Source organism: Lactuca virosa, chromosome 4, assembly GCF_052849685.1.
Source record: "Lactuca virosa cultivar CGN04683 chromosome 4, Lactuca_virosa_CGN04683_v6, whole genome shotgun sequence".
NCBI lineage: Eukaryota > Viridiplantae > Streptophyta > Magnoliopsida > Asterales > Asteraceae > Lactuca > Lactuca virosa.
The window spans coordinates 95,087,446-95,103,969 of NC_136429.1; the positions used below are offsets into that span (position 1 = coordinate 95,087,446).

The following is a 16,524-nucleotide window of genomic DNA, read 5'->3' on the forward strand; positions in this document are numbered from 1 at the left end:
TTACTTATTAATGAGGAATTAATTGTCCTATCCTACCCGTTCGGCTAACAACCCTCCACCAGTCAAGGAAGCGGTGGGTGAGAGTGGACACCCATTAAACCATCATTTTATAGGCAATAACCTTATACCCGCCTTATAGACCAGCTTCGTGAATGAGGCCTACTAACGGTAAGACTGACTCGTCTTATATATATATATATATATATATATATATATATATATATATATATATATATATATATATATAATTATTAGTCTTATAATATTATAATAGTATAAGGGTTGAATTTTAAACTTTAAAACTCTAGGGTTCAGAATTTAAATATTTTCAAAATTAAAACTTCTAATCAAAAATTTAAATTCCAAAACTTGAGGGCAAATTTTGAAACATTTTCAAAATATCTTTTAGATCAAATTTGAAAAATAATTAAATATAATATAATTAATATTTATCACATAATTTGACCTAATCTATTTTCTTTCAAGATAATTCAAATCAAAAATACAAATAATTAATCTTTATCATATAAAACAAATAATTATCTTAAATTTGACAATTATCTATTAATTGGTGAAGGATATTCATTACCATACAGTGAAAATCGAATTTTAATAGTTAAAACGTTTATGGTAATTATCCTTAACCAACTCGCCGAGCCAGACTTGGGCCTCGCCGAGCAGCCTAGACTCGTCGAGTTCAACAGGGGACTCGACGAGTAGCTGCGACAGATTCCAGGTTTCGACTTCCAACAGTTTTGATCGATTAAGTAAGGCATCAAATACAATAGAAAAACAACAAGGCTCTGATACCATTGATGAGTTTTGAGCATAACAATATCCTATGGTGCACATGCAAACCCTAAAGCTTTGGATCTAGTTTTCTCTAATTGTACATGCAATAATCATCCAAAGCTTGTAACCTTATTATAGCATACAACAAAAATCGAAATTGCATCTAATAAATAGGTTAGAATGTTACCTTTGATTGTAGCTTGAAGATCTTGAGCTTTTGAGAACCTTAGCACCTCAAATGTTGTGCCTCTGATAGATCACAAACACCAAAGCAATTGGAGAATGCAAGAGAGAGAGGGGAATGGATTTTCGGCTCTAAGGAACTCTCAAGGGTTTCTGGTAGCCGAAAATAGGTGCCCAAAGGGTTCCTTATATAGGTGAGGAATTAGGGTTTTAGTCAAATACTTATCTGGTTGCTTAGGCTCTAAGCAGCCTATAAGAATATTCCAGAACTAAGCCCCTTGGACGATTTCAACATGGGCTTCCCCATGAAATCCTCCAACCCTTATTTAGGGTTCCTCAATCCATATTGCAACTATCACATAATTACAATCTTAGTCCCCTTAGTTTTAATTAATCTCTTTTGACCACAAAATTAATTCTTGACCAGTATTAATTAAACAAATATGATTTCTCTTTTAATATATTATTCTCATAATATATTAATAAATCATAATTATCCTCTTTCTCCTTTATTCATCCAGTCAAGTTGCTTTGGTGAAGGCAACCCAAAAGGACCATGCTACTATTGGGTCAAGTACATACCAATTATAGTTATGGACTTAGACACCTAGTCCAACACAAACTACCCCTTCGAAACACTCTTCATATATGTTATGGCCTAAGAAGGTTGCAATCTTTGATACTTTTGTAGCTTTAAGTTCATTTAACTTTTGTGGGAAAAATGACTCAGAGGGTAACCAATTATTGAGTTTGTTCATATTTGGTCTCTTTCCTTTTTTGTACCCAATATACCATCGAACTTGTTGTTTGTGTTCACCATAACCCTTATGACCGGCTATCACAGGTGATAGTCGGTCAAAAGGGTTGTGGTGAACACAAACAATAAGTTAGATGGTATATTGGAAATAAAAAAAAGGAAAGTGACCAAATGTAAACAAACTCAACAGTTGGTTACCCTCCTAAGTTATTATCCCTAAGTATACTCCATCATATTTATATTTAATGTAATAAATGATGAAGTCAAATTAACTAAAAAGGAGGCATGGTTTTGAAGTCAAATTAAATAGAAAGGAGGCATGTTTGATTCGAACCAGTGAGCCTTTAAAACCAAACTCCTAAACCTATCCTCCCCACCCCAAACCTTCCTTTTTAAAGATATCTCTTCCTCCCTATTCTCTTAACTCTCGAAGAACCATCACTTCACCACTTCTGGACAACCACCACCGATCTCCACTAACCCTAAAGAAACCATCTGAATCTCGGGAAATCCCCTCTTTGTCTCCGTCATCATAAAAAGCTTCCTCGTTCTTTGGATTTGTCACATGAGTCGTTCTTGTTGTCACCGTTCTTTGAATCGCATTATAGAGGATGACCGTCGACAAAGACGATTTGGGGATCTGAACCTGTTTCTTCGATTTGCATATCCCTCTTCTTTGATTTACAGGTTTAGGGTTAAGTTATGTTTTATTTTCAGGTTTAGGGTTCGATTTTTAAGGTTTGAGTGATGACTGGTGGTGGTTGCAGGAGTTGTTGGGGTGATAGGGGGAGGTGTCGGACTTTAGAAATAGGATAGAGAAGAGAGAGAGAGAGAGAGAGAGAGAGAGAGAGAGAGAGAGAGGTGAGGGAGATTACCAATCGAAAACCGAACCAAAGGAGATGATGACTATAATCGGAATGAACGTTGATTCTCGATGGTGGCGTGGATCTGGTGGAAGACAAGAAACCAGACATGGAAAAAGTAAAAGCAGAGGAAGACAATGATTGTGAATGAACAAAACCAACTGAACGGATGCTTCACCGGATTTGTTTCTCTCCCGACATCATTAAATTTGTAGATTCAACGAAGAAGAAAGGAGACATGGGAAAGGAAAAGAAAGGGGGATATATTTTTTTTATTTTTTTAATTTAAAAATTATAAAAGAATAAAAGAAAATTAAAAAAGAAATTAGTTGCCATGACAGCCTAGCACGCCACTAGGCATGTAACCTAGCAGTAACATGCTAAAAAGGTAAAAGTGGACAAAAATGATTACATTAGTCGGTTTCCTATCATTTTTCGTTAATAAAATTTAATTTAGGACTAGATCGTAAATTGGCCTAAAACTTTGAGATTTTTCTATAGATTTCTTTAGAATTAAACATCTAAAAACATGGCTTAACGAAAAAAAATTGGAAAAGAAATTTTCTTAACGAGGGTTCTGGACAAGCTTTCGCGCACCAACTAATCATCTGTTGTATAATGAGGCTATGTCTCATGCCCTGAAGTTACTGCAGACGAACCTCCATGACCACATGGGTTGAATAGTGTCACATGAGTCAATAGGTTATCCATAAGTGGTTAGTTTAAAGAATTTAAGAATTCCATAACAGATTTTATAATATTGATTTTTTTTCTTTTATTCTTGGTGATGATTTTGTGTTTGATTGTGTGGTTGTATCTTAATACCTTTTATTACGACATTTTACTTTCGAGGAATAGCATCGTCTTTGAAACTTTTTACCTGTTATTGTACTGTCAATTTCCTCTTATTAATACATTATACTTTGAAAATTCTACGAACTATACCACTGAAAAATGCTTTGTATCGAAGAACGACATCTATAATCTGATATAATTTTCAAATAATATTGTAGTATGAAAGTAAGACGCTATAATGAACAAATCAATAGAAATACATTGTTATTTCTTGCATTTGATCCAATTTGGTACTCATGTGTTTAAACCAATTGGGTTGCAGCAACCGAAAGTGAGGGAAGTGTTGAATACGGAAAGGACATACATAAATGGAAATCACGCAACTTTTTGAGTACTATAGGAGCTGGAACGGATGTTGGGGACAAACAATAAAGCAACATACCACTTCTTAAAGGGCATCATTTGTTGAAAACGAACACTGGAAGTTTAGATTGATGGATTTGTTTAGAGAGGACATAAGGGCATTTTAGTAATAAAAAAAAAAGAACTTGTAAAAAGAGATTTGAAGACTAGGCATCAATAATTGTGATTATTACTCTTTTCTAATGAACGTACATTTCTACTATGGTACCTAATCAAAAAAAATATTGCTATTTCTGTTTTGGTGTTGGAGTTTATTGCATTTAAAACCAAATCAACTGAGCACCAAACTTGAATCAAATAAACGTAACATTACAGAAGTATCAAACAAAATTTAAAATCTGCAAAACATAACCCTTTAAACAAATAATCATGTTAATTTATCCATAATCGCAACCATAAAAGAATTTGATGCACGTTCTGAGTACTGATGCTTAAATTCGCATTCCAGAAGAACAAAATTCACAAGAGCTCAATCACAGTTCCTCACTAAAATCATGTAAGCCGCCTTCGATTACAAGTCCTAGTACGTTGAAGATTTTTTTTTATTTAAGGACAATATGGTCAATCTATAATTTTTTTAGATTAGAGTTGATTATAAATTATTAAGAAATATTTACAAAAAAGAATTGAGCAAATATGTACTTTGAAAGTTAAAAATGATAAATATGATATTTAAATATCTTACTATTTTGCTGACATGGATAACGCTGAGTTATCGAAGTCTGTAGGTCTTCCTAGCGTACATAGTAGGCAATTTGAAGCTATATTTAAAAAACCCATTCAGATGGTATTTACTATTTAGTCTTTAACATATAAGTTTACAAACACTTTACTTCCCCCCTGTGCCCACCTACTTTGCACCCGTGCTTCTTGATTAGCTGAGCCAACTGCAAAAGAATATCCTGCTTTGCTAAATATAATTCCTCTTCACTCTGCATAATCAAACATGTGTTAGCTCTAAAAAGGAAAAAAAAAAAAACATTTTAGCTAAATTCCAAAAGCTATCCTACTTCTGCTTACAACTGTTGTATCTTCGATTTTCTTATTAAGATATTGTGTACTTCAGAAATTCTACCCTCTTATAACATTCTCCTTTCAAAGTACAATGCCATAATAAAAACAATGAAAGTAAATGCTATACTATCCAATCTAAATAAAAATACATTTGCAAGTATATTGTTGTTCACTAAAATCTAGAATACCCTAGATAACTAAAAGATTATTGCTTTGTAATGCTTGGTTTAAAAAAAAATTAGTAACTCAGTAACTTTAGCTTGATTTTGACAAACAAAAAGGCTGCAATTACTATGGAAGATCTTAAAATGAGAAGAATTGTGCAATAGTCTAAAAAAATGCAATAACATCATTTTCTAAGACAACTGAAAACAAATGCAACATTTCAGATTATTTTCACAAACTTCTAAAAGACTGTGCAGTCAAAAAGCTTCGTTTATTTGCAAACATTTAATACTATCCAGGGAAAAAAAATTAGATCAAGGATTCAATCACAGTTTATTCTCTTTTTTACTATCAGCCCTTAAAATCTACTATGCTTAGACTTTGTGGATTTTCCTAAATTCTGAGTGGATAAAAGAAAAAGTAATGTGAGCAGGAGATGTCTGCTTTAAGATCATAAAACTACATTATTATATTGATAATTAAATATCCCTTATTATATCAATTACAGCCTGCATATAGTATATATAGCATATGATTTCATAAAAGGGTTATATGCAAAAAAAAAAAATAATAAATAAATAGCAATAAACTTTTACTAATTTGCTTATTGTAACATCCTGCTTTTATTTCTTCCTATTGCAACATTGTACTTTTAAATTCAATCTGACTATAGCTATATTATCTATATCCAGAGACTCTTACAGTATGGGTAAATCAACCTCCTATCCAATACACTTACTCCAAGAAGGGTAAAATGGGTAAATCTTTATAATAATCAGGTGTTTTTGTATTTTTATTAATTATTCTGGTAGGAAAAAGATATCATATGTGAAGTTAATGGTTTGAAATGTTTGAGGAAGTAAACATATATACATACCGCCTGTTTTAGATAACATCCAATAGTAAGCTCAAAATAATTTCCCAATGAAACTTCACAATACGGCTGCTGTTCCTCCAAGTAAACATTTGGATTAGATCTCATCATGTCTGGTATTTCATCCGTTATCTTGCGCACCTTCTCCAACTCATCCTTTTCCACATAAATCTTTGAAACCATTGCATGCCATGGAGGCATGGGTTTGTTCACAAATACCTATAAAAATTAAAATTACTTTTACCATTACATAAAAACTTTCACGGGTAGTCATGAAAAAGACTCGATGCTCACCTGACCACAAAGCATGGAATATGGAACTATTGTGCTTTGCCGTGATTCATTCATAATAACCTATAAAAAAACACTTTATTATAACAAAAAAAAAATGAAGGGTAATGATGAGAGACTCGTTGCGTTCACCTGACCATAAAACCAGGAAGTTGGAACTGCTAAAGGACGGTTTGTGTCGGTAATCAATGAGGTGGTTATAAGTCCCATCTCAATAACCTGACATTTCAAATATCCAACCTGCACCCAAAATACTCGAAATAAGAACGAATTCATACAAGAGTTTAAATAAGGGAAAATTAATTGACATACTTCTATATGATCTCCATTCGAAAAGGGTTTGTCTTTTAGTACTGCAAACCCATACATGATATTGTCAAAAAAACCTCTAGATGCAAAAACAGCAGCAACCCCTAAAAAGGTAGAGTAACACGCATTCGATTTCAAAACTCCTAAAACAATACAGATTTTAAGATATTTATTAGTTGAAACTATATATATATATATATATATATATATATATATATATATATATTATGCAAGGCAGATAAAGTTACGTACCTTCTGTAGCAGAAAAAAAATGCATAGCGGCCTCCCAGGCTTTAGGCAAAGCGAAACCAATAATAGCAACAAGGCCATACAAGCCATAAGGTGGTTGAGATGTTGAATCGGTTACATCTTTACGTGCATATGATGATGATGATGATGAATATACACGATGTTTCAACATGTGATTGGTTGCAACAGTAGAAGAAATTCTTAAGATTGAATTTGATAAACGACATGGGATTAAGTCCATCTTATTGTTTGGTTTTGTACCAAAATGGATCTTATTGCTTGTACCAAAATTACTCTTATTATTTTCACCTGTACAAGGATTATACACCCTACACCAAGGTTTTGATATCACCAAGCTTATTCCACTCATTATTCAATCTTCTACCTATATCTATATCAATCAATAACATCAACAAAAACCATTATAAAACATAATAATAATAATAATAATAATAATAATAGTAACATTAATATAAACTAACCACATTCTTCAAGTCTGTCAAACTAATACAAGATTACTTAAATTCTCAATCTATAATATGCTAACCCCGTGCATTGCAATCATAAACACAATAAATAATTCAATTGTAACAGAAATCAAAACTCTAGTCTCTCTTTTTAGCATTCTGCTTTCAAACAGCTATATACCAACAACAAACAAGCTAATAACTAAATACCCAGGTATTTGAAACGTTAAAGTTGATTAAAATAACATAAATAGGCAAATAAAATGTTAGTATGCATCATGAGATATACCTACCCTATGCAGATTTAAATCAAACCACAGAAACATTAAAATATTTACAATTACATTTTGTTCCTTCACCAGAAAAGATACATTTCGGTTATATGAATTTACAGGGTTTTTGGCTAAGCTTATTAAAAGTGATTTTAACTTTTTAACTTATATTTAAAACAGAGTTTTTTAAAAATGTGTTTGGCTAAGCTTATACCGTGTCAAAACGCTATCAGCTGATAAGCCATTTTTAGTGTTTGGCAAAAAAAAAAAAAACTGCTTATATGTGTAAATTTACCAAAAAGGGCTTCCTTTTATATTATGACTTATTTTTCTTATAATAACTAACATTTTTTTTAAAACTAATAACAATTGTTTAGGCTTAAGTTTCTTTTTGGATATACCACCATCAACAAGATTATCATGGTTGGTGTATCACATAAGCATCTTAAGATCATCATTCAAAACAATGTCTACGTTCCAGTTATGAACACAATCTGTATGTCCCTGTTAACAGTAGCAATTGCAGTTTCACATATACACATAACCTATTGCAGTTTCACATATACATCTAAAGGATTGAAGAAAATCGAAACAAGGAAAGGATTGAAGAAAAGCACACAGATTTCGATTACAACAACTAATATGATTTCGATTTCAACTGAAATCAGGGGAAAAAGTAAAACCTAGAGCAGCCAAAATGCAAATGCAATTGAACGAAAGCAGGAAAAGATTGAAGAATATCGAACCTCAAGCGAATCTGTAGAGTGCGACGGCGATGGAAATCGTAGTAATAGGGCGGCAAGCAATCGGGAATCGCTTGAGGAGCGGACTATAGAGGAATGGAGGCGTGCTGTGTGTTTCTTTTGGTCTGTGTCGCAATATATCAACGAAACCTTTTATTAGGTGGAGGGGTATATTGGTCAAAACTCGAACTAACATCTCGGGCAAGCCCAAGATCTTGGATATAGTCAGTATCTTGGACAGCCATCGTATTTCTTATGATATCTTATGCTGAATTTTAGAGCTTGACAAGAAAAGAATGGACCATGTCAAACCATACGTGGTTAATGCCTCATGAACGTTGGAGACCATCGTAAGGGTCAAGCGTGGTTTAAGGAAGATTTCAAGAATGTCAGAATTATAGTTATTATTGTTATGTATATAAAGACTAGATTATCATCATTCACACACACACACACACTCTGACGATCAATTTCTCTCTGATTCTTTCGAAACTTGAGCACATTTACTTCGTTTCTAAGATCAGCTAGAACTTGTAACTTTATTTCGATTTAATATAAGTTAAAAGGCATGTGATTTCATGACATCCTGAAGTTTTATGCTGGAGATCCAAAAGGATTAAGGGCATTCCTCCTAATCAATTGTGTTCTTGCATTTACTTTCAGTTATTTGTTGTTACTCAATCAACAACTTATTCTACTTTTACTAGATTGTTAACATGTTTTCATTGTCGAAATCACTAAGATATCTTTTGATATCTTAGCACCTTTTTAAGTATTTTAAACTTTATTATGCAAATTTACGTATTAGTTCACTTTAACATTATTTTTGTCCCAAATACACTTATTTATATTACGAAATACAACACTTTATTAAATAGTTTTGTTAACAATATTGTTTTCTTCCCATGATCTTAGGCAAGACCAAGATCTACGACACATTTCAAGATTTTTAAGTTCTTAAAGCACTTTACTTTCATTTATCTTATTTCAAACATCACACCACACTTACTAATTTGGTTACGAAATCACACCACACTTACTGATTTGGTTACGAAATTGCTTTGTTAATTTTTATTATACAATAGTTAGTAGCCCAATAATATGATAATTTAATTTAAAATATAGAAAAATGAAACATGCACACATAACATTGCAATATGACACAATTTACGAAGGTTATTTAAGTTTATATTAAAAACCCAATTAAGATGCTCTAGAGTGTTGTCATCTTGTTAGCATAAGTTTGACAACAAAATGCTTTCAATTAGGGATGTGAGCACATAGGATTGATGTCAAGGTTGTGAAAATCGTTTGACGGTAACTCGGCAGTCGATTGACGATAAGCGATTAATTGGACTAGGTGTGAATTAATCAGGGACCCTAAACTATTAATAAAATTAATTAAAAATTAATATTTCCTAAAACATTAAGTATTTAAAATTTTAAAATTTTAAAATTTTGAAATTTTGAAAATTTTAGTATATTATTTTAAAATTTGAAAAACTTAAAATTTTGAAAATTTAAAATTTTGGTTTAATATCTGAAAATTAAAAATTTTGAATTTTTTAAATATTTTCCGCCTATGACCGCTAAGCCCGATTTTGACCGATTTCCGCCAAACACCCTAATCGTAATCAGTTCAAGACCGTCAGACAATTAATCGGCCGCCAAAACCGATTTGTGCAACACTGATTGATACACGATCCCAAACTGGTCTGGTATCAGAACCGGAGCTTAACCTGTACCGATTAAGCATATATAGTCCGTCACTAGTTCTATGATTTTGGAGAAAATGATATTAAGTTATTTGGTTCCGATAACATGGAAAAAAGCAATCCCAAATGTAAGCATGTTTTGAATTGGTATTGATGAACTTCACATAGTAATTGAAGAATTCTTGATCTCCATGTTCAATTAAAATACCATATAAGCCATATCACTCTACATGAAATTAAAATTAAATACCAATAGTAATAGAAGAATTATTTACATTCACGTTTCCTTCAACAGCACCCATATTTTATGTTTGATTTATAACTATGCCATCTTGATTACAATTATAGTTGATTCTTTTGCCTTCAAAAGGTCTTACCTAGTAACGTCTTATGACCTTCCATTGCCTTCTTCTCTTGGATTTGTATTTATATTAACGATTGGATTGGATGTTTTAATTTTAATTCAATAAAGCAGAAGAATTGGCAAACACCTGGTGACCCTTTTTAAATTTAATATAAGCAATGACAATTGAAATTTTAATTCATGATAACTGACACTTCATTTTATATACCAAATTGATGCATATAATTTAGAGTATTACAACCTCATTTTTCTATCAACAACCAAAACCAAAACCAAAAGCAATGTACATAAAAGGTTTCTGTTAAGGTTTTGCGATTACTCCAAAGAAAGAAAATCTAGTTCATATCTAGGTAGGCCCCATGCTTCTTCATTATCTGAATCGCCTGCCTAAAGATATCATACTTAGCTGAATAAAACTCGTCTTTACACTGCATAATATAATAGGACATAAGAAAATTTTAGATGAATTCTAGAAATTCAACATCTACCATCTTACTTTCTACTTATTTGTATATTCTAGCATCCTACTTTTAATCAAGACATTATATTTTAAAAAATCTATAAACATGTTTCAATTTCTTTTACTTACCACTACTTGTAAAAATCAACACTTTTTTAGCAATGAAAATTGTTTTTGCATTTGGACAAAATTGCTATAACTAGGTAGTTTTTCTAGGAACAGTTCTATAATAAAAAAACATTGAAAGCAGAATGCTATAATAAACAATCAATTGAAAGTAAAATGCTATTAAACACCTTATAAAGAATATTATATCCTTCATAATAATTGCATAAAAGAATAGGTAAGTCCATAAATTTAGCTTGATTTTTGACATACAAAATGGTTGCAAATAATATAGATCTTAAAATGGGAGCGTTTGCTGTTTCTTGAGCTATAATCTCAAAACAATTGCAATAACATCATTTTCTAAGATTTTCTTTCACAAAATTTCAAATGTTGACTTTTTATGATCCATCAATAACACTAAAAAGTATTAATTTGGATGAATTAGATTAATTATCTTGCTTTTTCGTAAATCATCTTAGACATTCAACCAAATTTAAAAATGTCCATCAACGCAAAAAGTTTCATTTATTTGCAAAAAATTGATTAGTGATACAACTTTAGATCAAAGATTCAATCACAAGCTCCAAAACGTTTCTACTATGCTTGAACTTTCTGGATTTTCATAATATCTTGAGGGGAAAAAAGGAAGATCAATGTGATCAGGTGGAGATGTCAGCTTTAAAATTATAAATCAACATTATTATATTCATAACTAAATATAGCAACTATAACTTGCCTGTAGTAGTTAGCATATGATTCATAAAAGGTTATATGCAAAATAAATAAATAAAGTAGACTTTTACTGATTCACCTATTGTAGCAATCCTACTTTCATTTCTTCCTTTAAAAAATCATCCTTACTATATCTATATTATCTATTTACAAAGACTGATATATAATATAAAAAAGTTGAAAGTTTAATGCTATTATTAGGTAGATTTACGAAATATAATGTCTTGATAAAAAATATATTTTAGAATATTATTTGGTAATCGAGGCAAATTATGATTTGAAATGTTTGAGGAAGTATACGTACCCCCTCTTTTAGTTTGCATCCAATAGTAAGTGTGAAACCATGAGGGTCCACTTGAGAAAGATAACAATACGGCTGCTCTTGCTCCAAGTAAATGATTGAGTTAGATCTCATCATGTTTATTATTTCCTCTGATATCTCGGGGATCTTCTCAATCTCGTCAATGCTCAAATCAATCTTGAAAACCATGGCATGAGCTGGAGACCCAGTTATGTTCACATAATCCTATAAAAAAAGACTTTATCAGGGCAAAATACTTTCAAGGGTAGTAATATAAAACTCGATAAACAAAGAATATGAACCCAAAATTTGTACTTAACCAACAAAAAGACTTTATAATGACAAAATAACTTTCAAGGGTACGTAATGATGAAAGACCTGTCCACTAAGCCAGGAAGTAGGAAGTAATGCACGACGGTTTTCCTCAGTAAGCAATGAGGTCGTTATGAGTCCCATATCAATAACCTCACCTTTCAAATGTCCAACCTGCAACAAAAACACTCGAAATAAGAACAAATTCATACTCATACGAAAGATAAAATATATCAGAAAGCTTATTTACATACTTCTATCATATCTCCAATTGAAAAGGGTTTGTTACGTAGTAATGCAAACCCACGCATGATATTGCCAAGAAAGCTTCTAGCTACAAAAACAGCTGCAACCCCTAGAAAGATATAGTAACACGCATTTGATTTCAAAACTCCTGAAAAAAAAAAATACAGATTATGAGAAATTTTGTAGTCGTATTTCTCAGTATATTATATCATTAAAAAAAAAGGGGGGGGGGGGGGGGGACAAGGCAAGGCAGATAAAGTTACGTACCTTCTGTAGCAGAAAAAAAATGCATAGCGGCCTCCCAGGCTTTAGGCAAAGCGAAACCAATAATAGCAACAAGGCCATACAAGCCATAAGGTGGTTGAGATGTTGAATCGGTTACATCTTTACGTGCATATGATGATGATGATGATGAATATACACGATGTTTCAACATGTGATTGGTTGCAACAGTAGAAGAAATTCTTAAGATTGAATTTGATAAACGACATGGGATTAAGTCCATCTTATTGTTTGGTTTTGTACCAAAATGGATCTTATTGCTTGTACCAAAATTACTCTTATTATTTTCACCTGTACAAGGATTATACACCCTACACCAAGGTTTTGATATCACCAAGCTTATTCCACTCATTATTCAATCTTCTACCTATATCTATATCAATCAATAACATCAACAAAAACCATTATAAAACATAATAATAATAATAATAATAATAATAATAGTAACATTAATATAAACTAACCACATTCTTCAAGTCTGTCAAACTAATACAAGATTACTTAAATTCTCAATCTATAATATGCTAACCCCGTGCATTGCAATCATAAACACAATAAATAATTCAATTGTAACAGAAATCAAAACTCTAGTCTCTCTTTTTAGCATTCTGCTTTCAAACAGCTATATACCAACAACAAACAAGCTAATAACTAAATACCCAGGTATTTGAAACGTTAAAGTTGATTAAAATAACATAAATAGGCAAATAAAATGTTAGTATGCATCATGAGATATACCTACCCTATGCAGATTTAAATCAAACCACAGAAACATTAAAATATTTACAATTACATTTTGTTCCTTCACCAGAAAAGATACATTTCGGTTATATGAATTTACAGGGTTTTTGGCTAAGCTTATTAAAAGTGATTTTAACTTTTTAACTTATATTTAAAACAGAGTTTTTTAAAAATGTGTTTGGCTAAGCTTATACCGTGTCAAAACGCTATCAGCTGATAAGCCATTTTTAGTGTTTGGCAAAAAAAAAAAAAACTGCTTATATGTGTAAATTTACCAAAAAGGGCTTCCTTTTATATTATGACTTATTTTTCTTATAATAACTAACATTTTTTTTAAAACTAATAACAATTGTTTAGGCTTAAGTTTCTTTTTGGATATACCACCATCAACAAGATTATCATGGTTGGTGTATCACATAAGCATCTTAAGATCATCATTCAAAACAATGTCTACGTTCCAGTTATGAACACAATCTGTATGTCCCTGTTAACAGTAGCAATTGCAGTTTCACATATACACATAACCTATTGCAGTTTCACATATACATCTAAAGGATTGAAGAAAATCGAAACAAGGAAAGGATTGAAGAAAAGCACACAGATTTCGATTACAACAACTAATATGATTTCGATTTCAACTGAAATCAGGGGAAAAAGTAAAACCTAGAGCAGCCAAAATGCAAATGCAATTGAACGAAAGCAGGAAAAGATTGAAGAATATCGAACCTCAAGCGAATCTGTGGAGTGCGACGGCGATGGAAATCGTAGTAATAGGGCGGCAAGCAATCGGGAATCGCTTGAGGAGCGGACTATAGAGGAATGGAGGCGTGCTGTGTGTTTCTTTTGGTCTGTGTCGCAATATATCAACGAAACCTTTTATTAGGTGGAGGGGTATATTGGTCAAACTTTTGTTTATATCATTTATTTAAACTTTGAATCCAATAACTTAATGGTTTTATTATATTTCATGGATAAGTAATTTAAATTTATCTATAATCGTTGCATAGAAAACAACTATAAATTTTTAGATATATGTTATTTATATATAAAAATGGTGTTTTGAACTTTGATATAATAATTCTTGTAATAATTTAGAATAAAATATTAATTATTTTGAATTTTATATATATATATATATATATATATATATATATATAAAATCTCACTCGTCTATTATTGTAGTTATTTAAAATATCAAAAATTATTTTGTTTTTAAATGTAACAATATAATCTTTTATACATTGTTACTTTTAGTTATTATTGTTGTAAGTTATTTGTAAGTTACTTATTTAGAAATTATAATGTTTATGAAAATAGTTTTAGGAAATATTTTAGTTAACTTTGGATTACAATTTAGATTTTACATTTAACACTCTAATTTATAACTTATACTCACTATTTACAAAATAGTCGTTGGATTTTCTTTAAGTTTAAGTGAAATTTATATTTAAGTTAACATTTTAATGATATATTTAAATTAACAATTTAAATATTTTATACAAACTATTTAAAAGTTGTTAATTTAAATGAATGAGGTATCCATTGTAGCTATTAAAAGTCCCAACTAAATTTACTTTTTTGCCCCTATGTTTCTGGATATTGAATTATGGAATGTTTTGAATCGTGTTTGTGAACGAACACAATTGTCATCAGGTAATTTGGTTTGGGGGGAGACGGAAGGCGAGGGAAAACAGGGAAGAGTGTAGGAGCAGGTTGATTCCACCATTTGTATTTCAATTTCACAGTTTTAGTGTTTGTAACTCTTATTCATTTTGTTCTTTGTTCTTTTTAAGTTTTGAACACCAACTACTTGACAAAAATCCTCAACGAAAAATCTGGTCAAGATTGTGTTTCTACTTGGTAAACTGTATGATCGATCTCTTCTTTTACACCAAATTACAATTCTACCCTTCATAAGTTTTTCATTAAAGGATGCACTTGCAACTGCTAAAAAACTCACTTCAAATCGCAAGGAACAATTGATTAAGGTACTTCCATTAATTTATTTTTCTTTTTTTGTATTCATGTTGTAAAATTTCTTTTTTCTTGCAGCTTCATAAATATTTTCTTAATATGAGAGAATATAGTGACAAACTTAAAAGATGGGAAGACCAACTCCAGGTTAGTCTCTCTATTATTATTGTTTTTTCTACTTAATGCAAACAGAACAACGCTATAGTTTTAAATGAGTTTTTCATGTTTTCATGTTTATAAACGCTTTAATGAAATCTTTAATAGACTCTCTATGTATATATGTGTATGCATGTTTGTGACTTTTTCCTTATGAAATTAGTGTTATCGTTTTGTTATTTTGTTTTCATTTATAGATATAAATAATAATTTTGTTATAGATGTTAGAAATTCTTAATTTTGTTTATATTTTTAGACCAAAAAATGGAGAAACAATCTGAAGAATTGAGGGGCATATCAGGTAGATATGAACATGACAAGAAAGTTTGGGTGGCTGCAGTCAAGGAAGTAGGTATTGAAACCATACCACTCTCAGCTCTCTCTTCAAGCACACCACTGTGCTGACTCAGTTCCTTCCTGATCTCAATAACATGGTTTCTGCAGTTCAAGCAATGGGTGGGTAAATTAGTAAATTCATGATTAAATTTTCACCCTATTGTAAGTTTTAACATTTTCTATCATTACTTTTAGTTGCACAGTGTGAACATCTTAAAATCAAATACAACAAAGAACAAATCAAGGGAAGAAAGCTTCATAATCAATTTGAGGATATAAAAGGTGTGCAAACTTTTTCTTTTTCTTTTTTTTTAACAACCATATAAAGTTTCTAACTTTCTATAAATACTAATTTTTTTTTTATAGTTTCAGGAAACATGGTCAACCATGGTTGACTTTGATTCATCATCAAACGAACATTGCTTCACCATTGGTGGCTTCACTTTTCGATGTGTGCATATTTCAATATGGTGAAACAGAGACAGGAAAGACATTTACCATGGAGGGTGTTGAGGGAAATCTAGGGGTTAGTTACAGAACAGTAGAGGAATTATTCAAAATTACAAAAGAAAGAATTGATACTTTTGTTTAGCAGTGGAA

The 16,524-nt window shown here is 31.2% G+C and overlaps 2 protein-coding genes and 2 long non-coding RNA genes across 7 annotated transcripts; 2 read left to right on the forward strand and 2 right to left on the reverse strand.

The window, feature by feature from the left end:
• The first annotated feature begins 2,061 nt into the window (after positions 1 to 2,061).
• Positions 2,062 to 3,023, forward strand: LOC145106489 (uncharacterized). The gene is made up of 2 exons (XR_013707588.1): positions 2,062 to 2,419; positions 2,500 to 3,023. It is a non-coding gene; the product is annotated as an uncharacterized LOC145106489 (long non-coding RNA).
• A 1,432-nt stretch (positions 3,024 to 4,455) lies between these two features.
• LOC145106490 (mechanosensitive ion channel protein 1, mitochondrial-like) lies at positions 4,456 to 8,339 on the reverse strand. Of its 2 annotated transcripts, none has more exons than XM_079043455.1 (7): positions 8,201 to 8,339; positions 6,719 to 7,106; positions 6,470 to 6,570; positions 6,290 to 6,397; positions 6,161 to 6,220; positions 5,870 to 6,085; positions 4,456 to 4,745 (listed from the first exon to the last, which is right to left on the reverse strand). In XM_079043455.1, the coding sequence occupies exons 2-7, from the start codon at positions 7,083 to 7,085 to the stop codon at positions 4,632 to 4,634; spliced, it is 966 nt and encodes a 321-aa protein (XP_078899581.1). In that variant the 5' UTR covers positions 7,086 to 7,106; positions 8,201 to 8,339; the 3' UTR covers positions 4,456 to 4,631. The 2 variants fall into 2 exon arrangements, with proteins under 2 accessions (XP_078899581.1, XP_078899580.1); XM_079043454.1 differs by having other exon boundaries at positions 6,470 to 6,609.
• A 2,108-nt stretch (positions 8,340 to 10,447) lies between these two features.
• On the reverse strand, positions 10,448 to 14,330 carry LOC145106493 (mechanosensitive ion channel protein 1, mitochondrial-like). Its single transcript, XM_079043457.1, has 6 exons — positions 14,185 to 14,330; positions 12,703 to 13,090; positions 12,444 to 12,583; positions 12,256 to 12,363; positions 11,881 to 12,102; positions 10,448 to 10,704 (listed from the first exon to the last, which is right to left on the reverse strand). Exons 2-6 carry the CDS (start codon positions 13,067 to 13,069, stop codon positions 10,612 to 10,614), a joined length of 930 nt encoding a protein of 309 aa, XP_078899583.1. The 5' UTR covers positions 13,070 to 13,090; positions 14,185 to 14,330; the 3' UTR covers positions 10,448 to 10,611.
• Positions 14,331 to 15,073: 743 nt separating this feature from the next.
• On the forward strand, positions 15,074 to 16,041 carry LOC145168582 (uncharacterized). Of its 3 annotated transcripts, none has more exons than XR_013741942.1 (3): positions 15,074 to 15,170; positions 15,511 to 15,579; positions 15,845 to 16,041. It is a non-coding gene; the product is annotated as an uncharacterized LOC145168582 (long non-coding RNA). The 3 variants fall into 3 exon arrangements; XR_013741941.1 differs by lacking the exon at positions 15,074 to 15,170 and adding an exon at positions 15,229 to 15,325; XR_013741943.1 differs by lacking the exon at positions 15,074 to 15,170 and adding an exon at positions 15,336 to 15,446.
• The last annotated feature ends 483 nt before the right edge of the window (positions 16,042 to 16,524 follow it).